At 30.1% G+C, this 21,975-nt stretch overlaps 1 protein-coding gene across 1 annotated transcript in view; it reads left to right on the top strand.

Moving 5' to 3' along the window:
- The window catches only part of HELRODRAFT_73357 (hypothetical protein), a gene marked incomplete at both ends in the record, with an annotated part of 77,469 nt that overhangs the window by 23,345 nt on the left and 32,149 nt on the right, over positions 1-21,975 (top strand). The window contains one exon of the mRNA XM_009014204.1: positions 13,523-13,615. Within this exon, the coding sequence (XP_009012452.1) occupies positions 13,523-13,615 (93 nt within the window). The remainder of the gene's footprint in view (positions 1-13,522; positions 13,616-21,975) is intronic.

Below are 21,975 nucleotides of genomic sequence, written 5' to 3' on the forward strand. Positions count from 1 at the left end.
TAAAAACGTTATCAAACAACGCATTAAAAGAGAATTTAAGAAGAATTTGTTGGAATCCAATATATATATATATATATATATATATATATATATATATATATATATAATATATATATATATATATATATATATATTATCGAATTTCTTATTTATTATTTTCACCTGTCACTCACCATAGTTATTATCATCGGCATCATCATCATCATCGTCGTCTTCATCATCGTCTTCATCATCGTCGTCATCATCGTCGTCGTCCTCACCATCATCGCCAGTATGGAACATCACAGAACTCTCTTAATTACCTCCAACGATGATATATTTTTGGCTTCCACGATATTTTTTGGCGGTTTAATTTTTTCTACGAAATATTCTTTGTCAGCAGGTTTTTTTGTTAATTTTCAAATTTGATTTGAGTGACACACACACACTCACACACACACACACACACACGCATATATCACTTACATCAACTTGCAAACAATCTTGGCTGCGTCAATTGTAGGCTGATATAGTTCAAGTTTTGTAGTGAATTTTGGTCTTGAATAGCTCACATACAAATGTTATAAGATGATGATTGTAAATGTATGTGTATGTATGCGTGTGTGCGTGTGTGTGTGTATGCGTGTGGTGTTGTACTTTTGGTTGAGTGTTAATTTTTTTCTGCTGCATGTAATGTTGAATATGACGGGAGTGTGTTTTTTGTGCTCTTTTACATTTGTATGTTGAGTGTTTTTGGTGTGTTTTTTGAAGTTATTAATTTTGCGTGTTGCTGGGACATCCATTCGAAAGTTGTATTATATTATCAAATTTGAAATAGTTTTGTATTCTTGTATACATTGTATTCATCATTGATTTTGTGTTGCATTCTTTGTTTTTTGTTTCACTTCTCTTATGATGTGCTAACGAGAGATCGGTCTATTAAATGTTTATCTGAAATTAACTGTCACGATGATCTGCTTATCTGCTAGGGGACCCATCTACATCAGTCTTTCATCCATTCATTCTTTCATTCATTTGTTGATCCATTTATTCATTCATCCATTTGTTAATCATTATATATTCAGTCATCATTTATCTATCCATCTATCATTTTTCCACTTACCTATCTATTATTTTAACTTTAATCATCTCTGATTGAACAGGCATTTTGTTCATTTCTTCTCTAGTAATCTGATGTACCTCGTTCACGAAGCAAACGTGCGTGTTTACATGAACAACGTCTCAATGAATAATCTACACGTAGAAAACTTTGTTAAATCAGTTCGTATACAAATATATTACATGAACGCAGTTTAAGTTTGCAATTTTCTAGTTTTTTTTTGTTTGCTGTGTTATTATGTCTGCAAATAGTGCGTTTAGAAATATTAATTAACAATTTTTTCTGCATTTAAATGAAATGATTTGTCATGTTGTTTTTGTTTTGTGCACGCTAGAGCTCTCATTGTTTGTTAGTTGGAAGATAATCAAAATTGTTGTCGTCGTAGTTGTTATGGAGTTTTGTACTGAAGTGCTTGAGTTCAAGTTTCAGTTTATTTCTTGTTCTGTTATATTTTTTCTTGTATTCTGTACCTACATGTGCTTGGGTTTGATGAAGCAATGCGTGCTTACATGTCATTTCATATCTCAACAACCAGTTCTAAAATTTCTTCTGCACCATTTATATAACGCGTTCAACTGAAATTTTTAAAAATTTTAAAAAAATAAAATCACACCATCTTCATTCACTTCACTGTAATTTAAGGGAACTTTTTTAATCGATAGCAGCTAGGCATAGGAATTGAATATTATTTTTCTTAGTAACTCTTCCATTTTTTACATTTGCTACACTTTCTCTTCAATATTTCTACAACCAGCATACACACAAACAATATACAAAAATGCCCACACATACAAACAAACAAACAAACTGACAAAGAGCGTATAAGGCTCAATGCATGCAAATGAAACATATATGTCTTGATTTTGAAGCGATGCAAATTCAAGCAAGCTCTCTCTCACTCACATTTACACATTTCACTCACACCCACACACACACACACACACACACACACACACACATATATACATATACACACACACACATTTACACCGATACAAAAATTTTTTAAACATTCATTCCTATTCACGTACTTGTGTCTCTATATATGTGTGTATGTGTGCGATGGTATGTGCAGGTTTGCATAGATGTCTCTATGTAAGTGTGTGTGCGTGTGTGTGTGTGCGTGCATGTGCAGGGGTGTTTATGATGATGGCGTGTTGTGTGTAGAGTTTTTGAAAATAAAAACTCTAGATACAAAAAAATACAATGCAAATCGATATTTATTAATATGCGATATTATGCTTAATATCAGTGTGTACTTGAAACAGCTGGGGTTTATTTTCTTTTTTCTACTGTTTTTTTTTAAATCACATTTTGTTTGTTTCACCGTGCCTGTTGTGTTTAAGTATTTGTTCATTCATTTATTTGTTTATACTTTCATTCCTTATTTGTTCATTAATTCATTAATTACAATTATTAATTCCTCGATTTATAGGTCAATTATTCATTCATTTGTTGCTTCGCTTAACCTATCCCAAAACTGCACCACACACACCGACAACATTACGTGGCACATTATTTATGGCTGGGATCAAAGAGAATAAACTTTGTATCTACACCACTTTTTCCTCAATGTTTTTTTTTTTGGCGTTCCTAATATTTTTTTTGTTTATATTCTCAAATAAATTATGTTTGGTTGATGTGTCATTTTTAGTATGTCCAGTTTGTTCGGGTGGCCCTTTCTATGAAATATACACATCTAACATGTTTTGTGACGATAAAATGTTTTATTGGGAAAAAACTGCAAAAATGATTTTGTTATTTAAGGAAAAAAAATTTATTAGTAGAACAAAATTGGAGTTTGTCATTATATAACGACATTTTAACTGTTGTTGTGGCTGTTTGTGTTGTTGTATTTGTTGTTGTCTGTAGTTTATTTTTAAGTTGTTGTTGTTAATCGTTTATGTTGTTATCGTTCATTGTTTACGTTGTTGTTGTTGTTGCGACGAAATCATCGTCGTTCTTGTAGTTAGAGTTGTGTTAATTTCATTATCTGCAATCAATTTAGTTTCTTCTTTTTTCATTATCTGCTAAGATTAACGACAATCCACTCGATACTGGTGCAGACGTACAGGCTGTAAACTCGATCGAGTGGGTGCATGGATGGATGGACGCTCCGCAATTACTACCACCATATAAAATCCTGATTCATTTCACAAAATGGTCTTGTTTTTGCCGATATTGGCAATCAATGAAGTGGCATTTGTTGCTAAGAGTCCTCTAATTTATCTTCGCGCTAATTTTGTTGTTGTTATCGACGACCCAAAAAAGTTTCATTGAAATTTTTTGAAAAGAGTCATTGCCTGGAGTCATCTTTTTGTCGTTTTGACATCATCATTCTCGTTTTCATTATCATCAACTTCTTTCATCATCATGGTCATCGTCAAAACGGATCATTGAACGTCAGACAGCAGTCCCATCATCGTGGCCATCTCTCACATTGCATGACCACCACCATCATCGTTATGAAAATTAGTTTCATTTGGACAATCAAAGCGGAGCTTAATCTGGATGTTAGACCGCAAATATGAACATCAGTAGAGCAGAATGCATGCAATGCGACACACACAAGCACACACACACATACAAACACACAAACATAAAAACACACACGCACACACATACAGATATCACAGAGACACATACACACGGTACCGAAACAGTGTTAGAAACACCCTCCAATATTTTAACATCAAAATTTAATAATAAATTTTAAATTAAAATAAAAACTAAAAATAAAAAAACTGCAAAAATTTGCAATAACAAAACTTTATCCTGAGGAAAAAACTACAGTGATTATAAAAACACATCAATAATGACAACACAGTAAAACATAAAAACACCAAAACGGCAAAGCTTACAATCACACTGTTAACGTTCTTGAAAACAACAACAACGCAACCACCACCAACAACAAGGCAATTACATCAACAACCACATAAGCACCACCAACCACGTAATTACAACACCAACAACAACAACCACACTATATTGTCTCACTATCTGAATCGGAACGAGGAGAACACTGAACCACGAAATGAAAACAAATGATCTGGCACCAGGAACCAATGAACACATCTTGATTTTAATTTATATTCACAACACCAGCAAACAATCTCCATTTCTTCATCAATTTATCTGGTTTCTCTATCTAGAGTTTTTCCACTGAAGATACGTTAAGTAACATTGTTTGACGTCTTGGTTGATACCAGTCATCTTTCGTTGTTTCATTCTTGCTAAAATTAAATCTAGAGTGATATCTCTGAAGATTTTTCTGTTTGAGATAGTTTATCTTGTGCGGTCTCACTTTATGAAGTAATCAAACTAGAAACAACAATTACCAGTTTACATTTCCATGCGTTCTCTACGGTCTGAACTGTCAACCACTCCGCAATAATTTTTAATTAAATATTTTCATTATCATAATTATATTCATGCATTATCATAATTATATTCATGAAAGCGATTTTCTTCATTTTCTCGTCATCATTGCCGTAAACATTTTTTCCAAATTGTGAATTTGAATGACGGTTATGTAGTTGAATGCCATTCACACACCTATGCTATCCATTAAGATGACTAATAATTTTGTGCTATTCTTACACGAAGGATTGAACAGACGGTATGAAATAGACGAAGTGTATACGTATGTTCATTCATGTGTGGTTAGGGTTATGAAAAGTTAGTGCAAATGCAATTAAAAACACAAATATAGGCTTAATGTACACACGAACACACACACACATACACGCACACACAAACACATTTACTATAATTTCTAACCCGTGCATTTTCAAAAATTCTGCACACGTATGTTAAAGGTTTGTTTTGGTTTCAAGTTTTAATAATTGTATAGGTTTGTTACTGCTCTAGAAAGTATCTATACCATATACACAAACCGCCATGTTTCTTACATGAAAATGAAAAAAAAACAAAAATAATAAATTAAAGTAAATGAAAAAATAGACACACACACATGTGTATACAAAGTCTTACAGATCAATAAATTATTTAGACTGAAGACAAAGCAAGCAAGCAGTAATGAAATGCATTAAGATTTAAATAGAAGAATAAATCTAGTCATCCATACACTGCTTTCTCCTGTTAATGTGTTTGTTTTTGTGGTCAATGCTGCTGCTGTTAATGTTGTAATTGATTTTGTTGTTGTTAATGATTTTATTCTTGTTGTTGTTGTAAACGATTTTGTTGTTGTTGTTATTGTTTATATTTTGGCGTTTTTTGTTCGTAAATATGTTCTTGCTAAAATTTGTAGGTTGGATAATGATAAAGGATTTGCAACTTATGACGATAAAAAAAGATGATAACATAGAAGATGAGTTGATTAGGGTAATGATGTTGTATATACGATGATGATAATAATGTCGATAATAATAATAATAATAATAATTATATTGATCAGAACCAACAAAGGTTTTAACATATGTTGATAAGATAGATTAAACTAGACTTATCTGTATTTGATTTAAATAATGTTAATTAACTAATTAATTAATATAATGTTTATTTATCATTAAAAATACGGAAAATGCAACATGAAAAGATTTTAAAATTTGGAAAAAAATAATTATGCTTCTATGAGTAGTAATAAAAAATGTGATACATTAATGATGAAATTATATAATTATAAATATTATTACAAAGTCCAAAAACATTAAATGAATTTCGATATTAATTTGTTATTTTTTAAAGAAAAAAATTCACCTCAGAGGTACACAACCCACGTTATTATTAATATTATTGTTATTTATATAACTATCGCAACAAGGTTTATAACAAAAATATAAATTCGTCAGAAGACCAAACTAAAAGCTCTCATGTTGCAAAACATATCATTCGATTATACCTATGATCTAATTTAATGTAAAAAAAATTACTAGAAATGGCCTGTTGCATAGGCGTAGATAAATTATATTTTCTATATTTTTAAAAATTTGTTTGCAAAAAACTTGAAAAGAAAATTAGATTCTGTCTGATTGGATCGATCGATCACTATGATGTTGGTTGGGAGTCATCATCGCATTATAACCACGTGAATCTCAGTTCTGCTGACTGATTGATCACATGCGAAATCAATTATATGAAATCATCGTCTTGCTCTTTCTTGTTCACCTTTTTTTCATGAATTTCTAAGAATAATCAACAACAAACACATAGTACAAGTGTAAAGCACGCTCCTTATTCAATGCATCAATGCATGTGATAGATGCGGATTTTCACTGGGTTCGAACTCGGTCACTGCAACATTAGTGGCAGGCACTTCAACCGTTACACCAATGCACCGCCTGTTTGTTATATTTCATTTCAAATACTAATTTAATTTTTTCTTATTATCGTTTTTATTTGATTTTTCGACATAACATGTTTTTTTTTAAATCGTAACACTCGACTAAATTTATGGTCTCGCTGATGTCTCCATTAATGTCGTTAATGTTTTATTTAATTACGTTTCTAATGCTCTCCTCAAAATAATGTTAACTATTCAAGTAGCTGACGTTGACGAAACATGACATTAACTGCTGATGGCCTCCTTTATTATCCTGCTAGATGATTTATGCTCATTTTAACGTAGTGATTGTAAATTCAAAGGTGTGTTCATTTATTTACAACATTTTATATTTTTTTAAATATAAAATAATTGTTAAATTATTCAATTATTTACTTGTTCTTTCAGAAAAATTTAAAACTATTTTACGCCGTAGTAAACCAAAAAAAATGTTTTACATATTTCGTTAACTACTGCTCTAGATATTTTAATTGGTGGTAGTAGTAGAATTATTATTATTATTAATATTATTATTATTATTGCATTGGTCGTTGAACAAAGGAGCTGAATTTTAACAGCTTACTGTTTTTAAGCAAGAATACACGTTTTATCAAAGTTTCAATATTTAAATTTGGTTTTATTAATTTTGCAAAATTTAACTGAACATGGCTGTCGTTATGATTTTAAATTTAAATAAATATTCGGAGTAGTAGTAATTCAGTAACACACCGTCAGCAACAGCAGTTGAAGTATTATTAGTAGTCCAAGATATTCTAATGCAATTGCTACTGTTTTGTGTCATGTGTTTCTGTTTATTATCTGAATCTTATCAAACAGTTTTTTAAATAGATCTTTTGGTTCCTTTATTAATCAATCATCTAATTAATCAATGGCTTTGTATAGCTAACGAGTTGTATTTGCGAATGATTAGTTTTTTGTAGTAATTTTGTAGTTTGTTTTAAAATAAAATAATTTTGGTAATGTTTTATTTCATTATTAATTTGTATATTTCATGTTGACGTTTTTTTATTTGCTTTATTTCACTTGAGTTTTAATATTTTAATATTTGCCACAAAAATTTAAGTCAGCAAGAAAGGATCGTTCTCACCAGCCCACGCACGCGACGAATGCTATTTCAAGATTTTTAATTACTTTTTTCTACAAAAAGTTCAAATTAAATTAAACTTATAATAAAATCGTTCTAGAAATGAAAATTTAATCAAAATTTTTTTTAAAATTTTGGAAATTAATTTTATTTTTATGTTGGATTCTCCAACTATGAGTCAGCTGAGAGTATTACACAAAATATCATTCAAAAACTTTTTGCAGGCTGCTTTTAAAGGGACAAGATTTAAATCATGTTGACTGGGTTCCACCCTGTTTTTTAAGCGTGAGTCTAAAAATAACAAACACAATCATTGGCTTCGTTCTCTTGAATTCGTTTCTACAGTTTATTATGCGGTCAAATGAGAATCTTTATAAAAATTGATATAGTCGTGTCATTTACTTATCATTACCTACAACATCAAAAGTTTTGTAAGCATGTAGAAATACAAACTTTAATAACGCATGAAAATACAAGGACTACTATATATAATACTACTATTATAACGACGAAAACATCAGCAACAGTAACAACTCAACTACCACCACTAAAACTACAACAACAAGACAGACGCCATATCACTACTAGCAGGGAAACATTGGATTATTAATAAAGTGCTGGTGCAGCTCTAACTAACATGCTTGCATTAACAGACATCTGCATTTCATACTCTTCCAACTCTCTGTCGAATTAATCTAGTTGTGGTGGTAGTAGGGGTAGTAATGTTACTAAATATTGTATTATCATTTTTAAAAATTAATCTTTGTGAGTTTAGTGTTAAAAAGTGGTAATGAAAATATTCTCTATACAAACAAGAGCAACCGATACTGTTATATACTAACGCATACTAGCAGCTCTTTTTAACAGCTCTAAGCAGCAGTAATAGTTGTTATTTTACTAGTAATCGTAGTAGTAGTAGTGGTAGTGGTAGTAGTAATAATAATAATAATAGTTGTAGTTTTAGTAAGAGTAGTAACAGAAACAAATACTTTTACTGCCTTTAATAGCACAGTTACTAGTGCTACTATTTCTACACTGGTACTACTACTACTATTACTATTACTACTACGGTTACTACAACTATTATTATTACTACTAATATTACTATTACTCCAACTATTACTACTACTATTGCTACCGCTACTACTACTGCTGCTACTATTGATACTACTATTACTACTACTACTACTACTACTATTGCTACTGCTACTACTACTACAACTACTACTGATACTAACCCTACAACTACTCTACTAGTAAAATAAGAACTATTACTACTGCTTAGTGCTGCTAGTATACTTTTATTAAACTGCCAATCGTTATGTTTATATTGTGAAAATTTTTTCAGTATAAAAACGTATTTCGAATATTTTATTATCATTAAACGACTTGAAATTTAATCAGCCCGTCTGTTTTCCGTTCTGTTTTCATGTGTTTATTTGTACGTGTAGCTACGTGTGTTTCATTTTATAAATATATGTTTGTATGAGTCTATCTATCTGTGCGTGCGTGTATGTGTGTGTATGTACGCGTTTGAGTTTATAGATTACGGAATGTGATTCTTTTAAATTATTTTATAAATTATAATTATTGCGGTTGATTTTTGGAATTTTGATGCAAATAATTATTAATATTTCGTAGTTCTATTTTCCACTGTAGAAATCTGCGAAACAATTTTGGCGCATAAAAAACATGTATGTCAGTCGGGTAATCTTCGTTAAAAGGACTTGCTAATTTTTATGAAAAGTAAATTTTGTGTAGTATTCAGGTGGTAAAAAATTAACTCCGATTGTAGTTAAATTAGTTAATTTAAATGATAATGTTATTTTAATGTTATTTTAAAATTAATTGAAAAGATATCTAGATGAAAGATAACGAAAATGATACGAAGACATTAAAAGAATTAATTATCTGTCGTTGTCATCTGGTTTTTAAATTTCACTCCAAACATTATTTTTATCCTATTAAATGCACTTGCCATGAATGCACTCCACCAACACCTGCTCTTTTAAAACTTTTCAATTTAACCTTGAAAATTGTTACAAAACATACAAAGAAATATCTCTGTATTGATAAACATGGACGCATGAGCACTACGTTTAATGAATGTAAGGAGCAATCGCGCCAATGTAAAACCATTAACACCATTTATATCATTAATACCATGGTACTACTAATACCCTACAGTTAATACTTGCAACATCATTTCCGATTTGTATCAGTGATATCATTGGTACCTGCAATATCAATTGTATCCATGATATCGGTCACATCATTGGCACCACTAAGAAAATTTAGGCACATCTGTTGGCGTGTTAAAATATTTATATGTTTCGGTGGTTTGTTTACTTGCCACAATGGTTTTATTTTATCTTACGTGTGTTTACTTTTCTTAACATCATTTGTTGTTATTTCCTCAAAATGTTCTCTCTTTAACATGGCTTGAATTCAATAAGGTTCAAACTGGGAAACGTCGTAAAATTTTGATCATTTAAAACTGCCCGCAAATTGCCGACAATAATAATCACGTCGATCTATAATTTTCAAGTTTTCCTAAGAGTCACGGTTATATATCTTTGGGAAAGTGGAATTTTAATTTTTTAACGAATTTTGTTATAAATTTGTAAAGTGCGCATTTTGAAATAAAGTGGAAAATGAAATAAAATTGAAAAAAAAAACTAACAAGAATTAAAATTAAGTTAACAATTTAGAGAACAGAAGCAGACCTTAAATTAAAGATGAAAAAAATGTTTAAAAAACGTTCATTCATCAGCATATTTCACGTGAATAACTGCTAATTCTTTAATTCTATTTACGCCACTCAGCATTAGCCTAATGTGACGAGCTCTCGTTCCAAATGCTCCGCCTAAAAACTTCTCCCATGTGGGGAGAAATTTTGAAATTTTTTAAGCCTAGTGCCCGATAATATTTATCTAGTATGTAATGTCAAATATATTAAATGTCAAGGTGGTAGTTTTAATATTGGAGTTATGTACAATACAATTGGGTTTTTTAATATGAAAAAGATGCTTAAATCCTGCTTAAAAAGATGATGCTTCTTTAAACGAAAATTACCGTACAAATATTTTACATATAGATTATTCTACATTTGTAAATGCTATTTAGTGAAGTATTTTAAAAATTCAAAGAGATAATTTTTGATAACTCGAAGATGTGGTGAGAGAGCATTCCTGATGTTGAAGGGACATGTTTCATCGTACTGCTGGCGCTGATGGAGATTCATTCTCACGAATATAACACTATTCATGAAATGCACACACGTCAGTCTACCTGCATACTTTCAAATTCGCACGCTCCTATACAAATATACAAACAAACGTGAGCGTACAACACCAGACACCGTTGTACATACATGCGTTGGTGTTGAAGAGCACGTGAAAATATACATCCTTAATATAAAATTGTTGACACGACATTCCATTATAAACAAGATATCTTTGCACGATTGTATACGTAGGTTTGTACGCACGCGTGTGTTGTACACGTCAGTTATAGAGAGTACATCTCAGTGATATGTACAAATAGTGACGTTTATTTGCTTGCCAACCCTCTCTTCATCAGCCTAACGACCAAATTATTGAAGCTCTATGAGCGAAAGAAAGGCAGCACTACAACGGTAACAGATGAGGAGAGTTCAAGCGACCACACACAAGAACACAAATGACCACACATAGAAGCACACACAATACAGAAAAACAAACTCATAAACTGACATACACATGCAAAAAAAACAAATCCTACAAACGCAAGTATACTCAGCCCATCCACTCAACCCATCCACCGCACATTCACATAATCTAATACATTTTTTCAAAAAAAATGCGCTATTAGATCAAAACTTGAACTCGTGTACAAATATAACTTAAAAAGTATTGAAAAAAATATTGAGGAAAATGAGACTGAAAATTTCTCTGGAGCATCTAGATGAAACAATCTTACCATTTTTATTTATGTGTCTAATTGAAGCAAGAAAGAAAGAGATTTCATCCAATAAATAAAAAATATAATGCTCTTCCTTCGAAACGAAAGTAGATTTTATAATTCCAATTCAGTAATGTAGTATAGCATGGTCAAATGCTCGATCACATTCCCACATATTTGTTAACGTGTACAGTGTAAAGTGTACAGTGTACATCTGTACTTTACATTTGTTCGTACGTGTGCGAACGTATGTGTCATTTGCATCTTTGCAGCAAACCATATTTCTTGAGAGCAGCGCTCAGTAATTTTTATCTTTCATGCAGACACATGGAGATGAAATGTTGGGTTGTCATCATTTTTTGTTTGCTCGTGCGTTCTCCAGTTTCAATTTTCCTTCCCACATCTGTTCCAAAGTAGTTTTTCTTGAAGAGGAGGCTTAAATTATTGAACGACCGCAGGATATATTCCATTCTACTACTTCTACTACTTTAACTTTTTTCATTATTTTTTAATTTTTTTTCATACACTTTGTTTGTTTGTGTGGGAAAATGAAAAATTAAACTATGTTGCTCTCGTAAAATAAATTATAAATTTTCAAAGTTTTTGTATGCTTTTAAATGTTCTTTTTATATTTCTTACAGTTTTTGTATGTCTTCATAAAATTTTGTGTTTTTGAATATTTCAGCATGGTTTTTAGTAAAAAATTGTGTGAGCGAATGTTTGCTATGATCATTAATTTGATGTTATCTACATTTTCATATTAATGTTTTTTCAACGAAAAAAAAAATTAAATTAAAGAAATAACCTCAGGAAATATACTCTTTTTAATAAACAAGTTTTTCAAAATTAAATAAAAATTAATTTTATAAATATTGTGGTGAATATGAAACATATAGTGAATATAGATACGCATAAATTTTTGTACCACACAAACTCCATGTTTAAGATATAGAAGCGAATCTTCTGCCATTTGAACCAAGTCACTGCAGCAGCGAGATCAGACATCAGACAATCTATTTGTTTTCTAAATGTAGAAAATTTGAGAATAAAATTATATATAGAAAATATACATGTAATTTTAATGAAAATGTGTTTAGAACAATTTTATAAGTTTGTATATTTAGACATCTCCAAACCTCTCGAAATATTTAATTAAAACTGCTCACGTGTCATAAATATGTGCAGTTCTGTAGTTTAACAAACATGTATAATTTAACAGTCATAAAAAAAATTATAGATACTAATTAATGTAAATCAGTAAAACAAAAAATAACTGAAAAATGTTGTATATTCTTAAGTGTGAGCTTATATATGAATAGATTAAAGGCTCCTATACGCAATCACACACACACATACATAAACGCACAAACACACACACAAACATGCACATGTACACAAACAAAAACAAGTCCACGATTCCCCTCACATTCGTGAACGAACTGAAGTTTTGGACGATCACACACACCCACAAACAAAAATAAAATTGTACACAAAACAGATTCACACATCCATAGTTTTGCCTAATAATGTTGCACGCACATATATAGTCACCCACACACTCACACACACAAACACCTTCAAACATGTACAAAACGGGCAAAACCTATTATAAATTATAAAATTAGTATACATTAATTTGCTAGCAGACAGCTAAAGCTCAGATAATTCATCTATTTTTTAATTTTTAATTATATCGCTGCATTTTTTTTGCTAAAATTTTTACGTCAAATAATTTTTAAATTTTTTGAAATATAATTTTTTTCAATCTTCCGTCAATCAACTCGTCAACTAAATAAGTAATAAATGGACGTTTTTAATGGAAAATTTCATGAATAGCACAACTGAGAGTTTGAATAATTAATATGTATGATATAAATTGCCGGCTAGTACTGTTGTTTTTAATGTTATGTTTTTGCAATGTTTGATATGTCCTCAAAATAAAATGAGTTTTGATGTGCTTTCTGATTACTGAGAAATGTTTATTTCAAAATTTCCATCTTTTGTTTCGTTATTAGCTAATTTTTATTTTATCATACAAATTATCTGACTTATGTTTTAATAATTAATTAAATTTTTGTTCAAATTTTTTCAGGTCATGACAAAAACACGAAAAATTTTTGTCGGCGGACTCTCTGCCCCGACAACTGCTGAAGACATTCGACGATATTTTGAGAGCTTTGGCACGGTTGGTTCTTGTTGTTGTCCTTGATGTTCTTAATGTTTTTATTATTGTTGACTCTAACGTTTCTAATTTTTTGATCTTTTGACGAAGTTGTATGTTAACAGGTGTTTGTTTTTGATTAGTTTTCTGTTAACATCACAAATGTAACATGGTGTTTGTTTGGAACATTTCGAGTTATGCTGGTATGGTGAAAAACGTGAATGAATGCCATAAAATATGATAACACTAGAAACTGAAATAATATTTTGATTTATGTTTGAAAAACTCAAAAAAATTGATATTTCTCATGCATACTTTGTTTGGCAGTTTACGAACAATAAAGAACAGTAAAAAAAATATAAATTTTAAGCTAGGCAGCAATATAGGTACCGACAAACATTCATTTTGTTCTGTAATCTTTTCTTCAAATTTACATGAGCCAAAACATATGTTGGTTATTCGGAAAAGTAGTAATGATCGTGTGTGTGTTGGTAATACTGTCCGCGGTTGAATGCCTGTTGTAGCAGTAATTGTTGTCAATAATAATACTTTTATAGTGTTGAAGTGCTGGAAACTATATCGACTTGCTGTTTGTAATCTTGGTATCACAAACGAACATTTTGAAAGAAAAGAAAATTTAAGTTGTTGGGTAATGTTAGTCAGTGCTATAAATTCAAGATTTGTATCTGTTCTGTTTCATTTTCGGCCGTTGGACCATTGGAACATTATAATGGCAGTAGCAGCGTTCATTGTGTAATTCATGCAAATAATAAAATTTTTATTGCCAATAGAAGTGAACAATTTCACAAAAAAACATTTTACATTGTAACAACAACAAAAATAAGTTTTAAAACCAGACAACATAATCCATCTCAAAAGCACTAAACTACAAAAATTATTGAATTAGAGAACAAATACAAAAAATTGACAAAGCAACTAGCGTTAGACAAACAACAACAATAACAAAAAACAACTAACAACAACAACATTAATAAAAGACTGCAATGCTTTCAATTGAAACGACAACAACACCATGAAAAATGTAACAATTGTTTATGTAGACGAAAGTAATTTTTTAGAAAGTTTTTTTTAGTAACATCGAGTTTTTTTGTCTTCTTCTATAATCACATCATCGTTACATGATGTCATTAGAATATGACATCATCCTAGCATGACATCATCACAACACAATAATAATATAAATAATAATATCAATTACAAACAGGACAACAACAATAAAAACAACAATAACAAGAATATAATCATTATAAATTTGATGAAATAACAAGTTACAAACAAACATTCGAAAGACGAATGAAATGGACATACGTGGTCTGATTAAATGGTTTTTAAATTTATTGAATATTATCGGTTATTACTGTCTTTTTTTTATTATTCTTATTTTATATTTTAAATTTATTAATTTCAATTTTTTCAAAGTTAAATCCTGGTTGTGGCTATTGTGAACGTTAATTTTATTAATTTATAAGTAAACGTGTTTGTTTTCATGTGAAAAAGTAGTGTTTTTGAAGGATTAAACTAGCATTACCAGAAAAATGCCCCCACCCTGTCACAGTGCTGCCTTTCCCCATTGAATATTAAAATATTTAAAAAAAAAATTTAACTTTTTATTGAAAATTTTCTTTTCCCTGGTCATCAAATAACTTCCTCCCTTCCCGGGATTTTAAAAATCCTGGCCCTCCGTCAAAGTTGTCTAGATCCGCTTCTGTTAACGTTCAGTTTTTTGTATGCAATTTGTTGTATTGTTTTACTTTCAGATCATCTATAATTTTAATATTCCTATTTGATTTTCAAATAACTATAAGTTAATGTAAACCAAAGTTTTAAAATGTATATATGATTACTAATGGTTTAGTTTACAGACATTTGATAAATGAAACAACATTAATTTGAAAATTTCAATTTTCAAGCACAAAGTAACGAGAATACTTTACAACTATGAATAAAACAATGATAACCTACAGCTAAGCAAAACGCACAAAAATATACACACATACATATGTTGGTTGATACATACGTACACATACCAATACACAACAGATATACAGATATCCTCACACATACATACATACATATACTCATACACACACGTATAGACTCTCATACACACACATATGCATAACATATATTAACTAATAAATAAACATATTTTCCTCCTTCTACTACTTCTGTAATCGCTGCGTTCGCTGTCATCCTAATTTATGACAATCTGACAATTTCTGCTGCTTCCTAATTTATTGCCGACTATGTTTATGCCTGTTCGCTAGTTTATGTATGTATGTATATATTTGTATGTATGCGTTCATATATGTTTATATATATGTGTATGTTTATGTATATGTATTTGTGGTTTGTATCTGCAATGTACATGCATTCAGCCGGTGTAAAAGTGAGTGTCGCCAACGCAAGCATTTATGATATAAATTAAACCCAAATGTTCATATGTTAATTTCAATTTAGGATGGTCAAAAGAATATCAATTATATAGTATAACTCTTTGTCAAAAAACTACATACATCTTATTTATTTTAAAATAAATTCAATTATTCATAATAAAACAGTGCCAAACAAAGAATAAATTTATTTGAAAAAAATTGTTACATTGGTTATTTCCTTATTTATTTCAAGTTTCTACTAGACAGCATAAAAAAAATATTGAAGGCATGTAAATGAAGATGTATGCTCGTTGTGATGTTCATGATTCAACTCATCCATCTGTTTTTATTTTTCTATTTTAGCATGATAATGTAACCATTTTAGCCGGTAATGATCATTAATGAATAACAATGTTTTTCAATTGTTTGCAAATAATTTTTGGGAAAAAGTAACTGAAAATATTGCGTGGGTGAAAAACATGAGAGAAATTTCTGTGGACAGGTTTTTATCACTTCAACCAACTTGAGTAAGAAGATGTCATAAAAAATTATAAATAAAACACTGGTAAATTATTGTGTAACAAATAAAGTAAAAATAATAAATAGAAAAAGTTAAACAAGTAACTCATAATTTTTAAAAAATAAATAAATAAAAATTTTTCAATAATTTTTTTTCAACTTTTTAAATTTTAATTCAATTATCAAGCAATTTAAAGATTTATAGTAAAAATTTAGAAAAAAACAAATGCATACATCTCAGTTATGAAACTTTATCAAACATTTCAGTAAAACAAAAAATTTATCCAAAAATTTGAACACTAAAAGTTTTTGCATAGAGTACGAATCAGTATAGGTCCTTGTAATTTAACATGGAAAACATTGAAAAACAACAACTGCTCTACCTATATCCACACAAAATAACACTACCACGCACATATCATACAATTTATTAAACTTTTATGACATGCAAGTTTTAGACAACGGGATAAGTTTACCTTAACTTGAAACCTTCGCAGTGCTTAACTTTGAGACATTTTTCACGAATTCATTGCCTAAATGTTTATCTGTTTTTAGAAATATTTAAGGTGGTGCTTGCCATTTGCAAAGTAAAAAATTTATTTAATTTTGTTTGAAAACTTACATCATTTAAAATAAAATAAGAAGCCAAAGTAATATTGATAATGAAAGAAAATATTAGTTAAGTACGCCTAGGTATGTAATGGAAATTTTTGCATTTACCCAAAAGAGATTATGCACTCAAACATTAATATGCAACACCATGAAATAATTAGATGCATAATACAAGAACACATACTAACATAATAAATACATACAGACACGCATAAATACATACTAACATAGAAAGGTACATAATAACATACAAAAGTACACACAAATATACAAAAATTCACACAAACATTCTGAACACATACATTCCAACGAACATGAAACTCAAAAAACACATTTATAACACTAACTCATACAAACATAATCTCGTTGTTTCATTTTTATATAAATTTACTTAAAAAAATATAAAAAAAACACAGACACAAAAACGCACACACAATCAACACACACATACAAGCAAACATAGGCAGTCATTCACATCTAGTAGAGATGTTTTGCACACAGACTACAGTAATTCCTTGTTTACGTTGCTCATTAATCATTTTCTGATCATGACGAAAATTGTAGAAAATAGTCTTAGTATATATTTTTCTTGTTTTTCTTATATTTTTGAAATCTTTTTGGAGAAAAAATATTTTTTCCCGACAAAGTTCATTTATCGCCAAATATTTTGATAGATTAATATTAACAGGAAAAACAAGTTAATTCGGATGGGTTATAATAGATTTACTGTTGAAATTAATTTTAATATTATGGTTATAAAATTTTTTCCTTATTATTGTTATTCTTCCTGTTATCAATATCTAAAAATCATAGAATAATGAAAAAAAAAATTATTAGAAAAATTACTAAGAAACTTGGCCCGATCTGTTAATTTGTTTGCGTGTCTGTGTGTGGGTGTGTGTCTTGGTTTGTTTTTTGTGTATATTTTATTTTAGTGTGTTTGTTTATAGTCGTATGTCTGTTTATGTGTGTTTGTTTGTATTTTTTTTGTACGCATAAATAATTGTATGTTTCATTCAATACATGACATATACACACGGATGTGTGCAATATTTCTAATGAAATAACACCGCCTCGATAAATCATTCAGTGATTGAATGCATGTATGCATGCGTGTATGTACCTAAGTAATTATTATCTATCTTCATATATCTTGTATACATTATTTATAAATATGTGTAAATGTATTGTGCGTGAATATCCGTATGTGCGTGTGTGCGCGCGCGTGTGTCTTGCTGTGTTCCTGTGATGTGTGTTTATTGGACCGTTACGATTGAGTGATTGAGCGTACAAAAATAAATGAATGAATGAATAATTGAATGACCAAATATATGAAGAATTATTTAAGCACAAAAATGTGGAATCGTGTATTATAAAAAATATTAGTGACCAAAACAACCGCCAATAATTTTAGAATAATTTATTCAACTTCTTTGTTTTCCTTTATCTCAGTTTTGGAAAAGTAAAATATAATCATATCACCGTAATCTTAATCATAATTTAATTGAAAGGAACGAAACATTGAAGAAAATAGTGAAACTAGACAAAAGCAACACTGGAATGTTGTACGCTATCTAGTGCAGAACATGAACGTGAAAAAGAAGAAGAAGAAAAAGAAGAAGAAACATTCGGACCGAAGCGATAGTAGCAGTAGCGTACCATCCTAGTGTGCGGTCAGATTAATTTTCATGCACAAACCAAAAATGACAGGCTATTAATTACCATCAACGTCTCTATTTGAAGTGAGCGGAGAATAAATGAACGAACGAAAAAAAAGAAATTAATAAATATATAAATAGATTAATGAAAGAGCGTAAAAATAAAAGAGGAATAAAACATGGCTGAACGAAAGAACGAACGAAGAGTGAGTTAATGAATAATTGATCGGATGAATGGTAGTTATGATTGATGAACGAGTTAATGCTGGTTGACGTCCTCATACAGACACGTACTATTATCTGAACTGCATGTCTGTCAATCTTATTCACGAAGAACGAGCGTTTTTACTAGTTTGCTTCATTATAATATTTAATTAAGATTATTAATTTCTGATTAATATCTCTTTGATATTTTTCATGAATGAATATTTTAAAAGTAGTTTGATGAATGAAGCCCAGATACTCGAATTTGAAAATAAATTTATAAATCACAAGCTGGCTCTATCTACATTGTGAATGCTGCGTTTAAATAGCTATGGAGTTCTGAAGAGTTTTATACTTTTTAACTGACTGCTCTTTATAAGTTTGTTGCATATTTGTTTTGTCTTTTCGTTTGTTTGTTTGCTAGTATGTTTATCTGTGTTTGCTCGTTTCTTTGTTAATTAGCTTGTTTTGTGGAAAAACCTTCATGACGATCTGATTTATAATCTTTTTTTTTCAGATGCATTTTATTCAATTATTTAAGTTGTCTCTTTAAATTGTTGTCAATGTTATCAATATAACTAACACTAATATCAAAATTATCATCATCATTGAAATCATCACATCATAATACATTTTTATTATTATCATCCTCATCGTAATCATTACCATCACAAATCATCATCATCATCACCATCGTCATCATCTTCATCATCATCAACAACAGTTTCATCATCATTTTTATTATCATTGCTTTCGTGTTGTTGTTCGTTTGTACGTGTGACCATCCACACAATGGAATATAATAATTATCAATCTAATTATATCTCTTTTTTTTCTCTGACGCAGTTTTCCCTCTCTCCATCACTTTATCATCTTAATTATCTTTATCATTATTTTTCTACCTATGATAAATGTATCTTACCATCTTCATCCTCCTTATCATTATTCTTGTTATCATCATAGATATCATCAAACGTTCATCATCATTCTAGTCAAGGCAATTATCATTATTAGTTTATCATCATTTCTATCATCATCTTATTAATTTCCATCTTTTAGGATGATTATTTTTTGTCACCTGAATTTTAAACATCACCAATAAGACATTTACTCATCCCTATCTTCATCACATCTTCATCTACTCACTTCACTTCACATCTTCACTCACATTTCATCGCATTATCTTTAATCACTCGCCTATCTTTATCACTCATTTTATCACGCCATAGTTTACTCAAGTATAATCCGTTACTTAATTCATCACATAATCGTTCACCCATATGTATAATAGTAATCATTACACATTTTAACATATCATAGTTTACTCACATAATCGTCACTCATATCATAATTTGCTATTCACCTACATTCTATACTCATTTTATTACATCACCATCATTGTCTACTCACATGTTTTCACTACCCGCATCATCACATTTTTCAGCTGTTAGTGATGGCAAACTGACAGCCAATCAGCCAAGACTTCTTCATTAACATTATTTTTTATACGGCAACAAAAAATTGTATGAAAAAATGTGAAAATATTTTTAGGTGCTTTTTCTTGCATTCCTATTTTCTACGTCTAAGAGAATCTTTTTTAAAATATACAATTTTTTAAAATTAAAAATTTTCCCAATGTATTTTCATATTTTTCTGTTTTCTTGTATTTTTCACTCTTATTTCTATGTCCAATCCCTTAAAATTTTGTCTATTAAATCATTAAGCTGCAAAGGATGGTCATTCATTCAACATCGTCATTATCATCAACGTAATCGTTGTCACTAATTCTATCATCGTCAACATAGTTAATTACTTTTTTCATTATCGTCATCTTCGTTATCATTAATTTTCTTCGGCATCATCGTCATAGTCACTTTTTGTATCCTCCTTATTTGCACCATCATCATCACCATCATCATCATCATTATCAATTTTCATCATCATCTTCCTTATCTCCTTCATCTTCATCTCATCATTTCAGCCCCACAACTAACTCCATCTGTAACATCTTTTCGCCGTCCTAATCTTTTTACTATAGCTATCTCCAACATCATGATAGCTATCTAAAAAGTGTTATCATCATTATATCAATCACTGATATAACTACAACGTCAACATTCTCATCATTAAAATAATTATCAACCACAACGTCATTAAAACGCTGATAATTAGTGATTGCCTGCAAATAAATACCCACTTGCAAAAACTTTCTTATCCTCATAAATGCACTACACACACAACTCCACACACACACACACCACACACACACACTCACACACACATACGTACACACACGCACACACACAGAGAAACACACGTACAAACACACTTGTTCACATTAATACCTGCATGATTGGAAATGCGATAGAACTGATAATCTGCTGAAATTACTTCATCAGGATGTCCTGCGAATTACTCGTGGTAGTGCTGGCTCATTATATCCAACTCACACATATATATAAACATGTGCATATATATATATATAAATATATAATATATAAATGTATGTATGTATGTATATGTTATTATATATATATATGTATATGTATGTATATATACAATATGGTATATATGAGTTTTTCAATTTTATTATTGTTCAATACACATACACATATACTTATATATGCGACAAAAATCATTTCTAGAGAATCATTTTGACTACGTAAGACCCACCCTATTTGACCTTCATTGGCTAACAATCAGAAAAAGAATGTTGTTCAAGATCGCCTTTCTGGTGTTTAAATGCCTATACGGTCTAGACCGACACTATCTGTCTAAAAATTTGTCATATAAAACAACAACGGCTCTTCGTATTCTGACACGTTCAGACAACAATTTTTTTCTGTCATTGCCGGAGACACGGTTGGTGGCGGCCACTCGTGGTTCTGCAGTCGCAGGTTTAACGGTTTGGAACAGTTAGCCAAACAGTCTGTTCAACAATTTCGCAGAAAATTGAAAACTTTTTCCATGCATCAACTCCACTAAGCTCAAAAAG

The sequence above is a fragment of the Helobdella robusta genome (genome assembly GCF_000326865.2).
Source record: "Helobdella robusta unplaced genomic scaffold HELROscaffold_13, whole genome shotgun sequence".
In the NCBI taxonomy this organism is placed as follows: Eukaryota; Metazoa; Annelida; class Clitellata; order Rhynchobdellida; family Glossiphoniidae; genus Helobdella; species Helobdella robusta.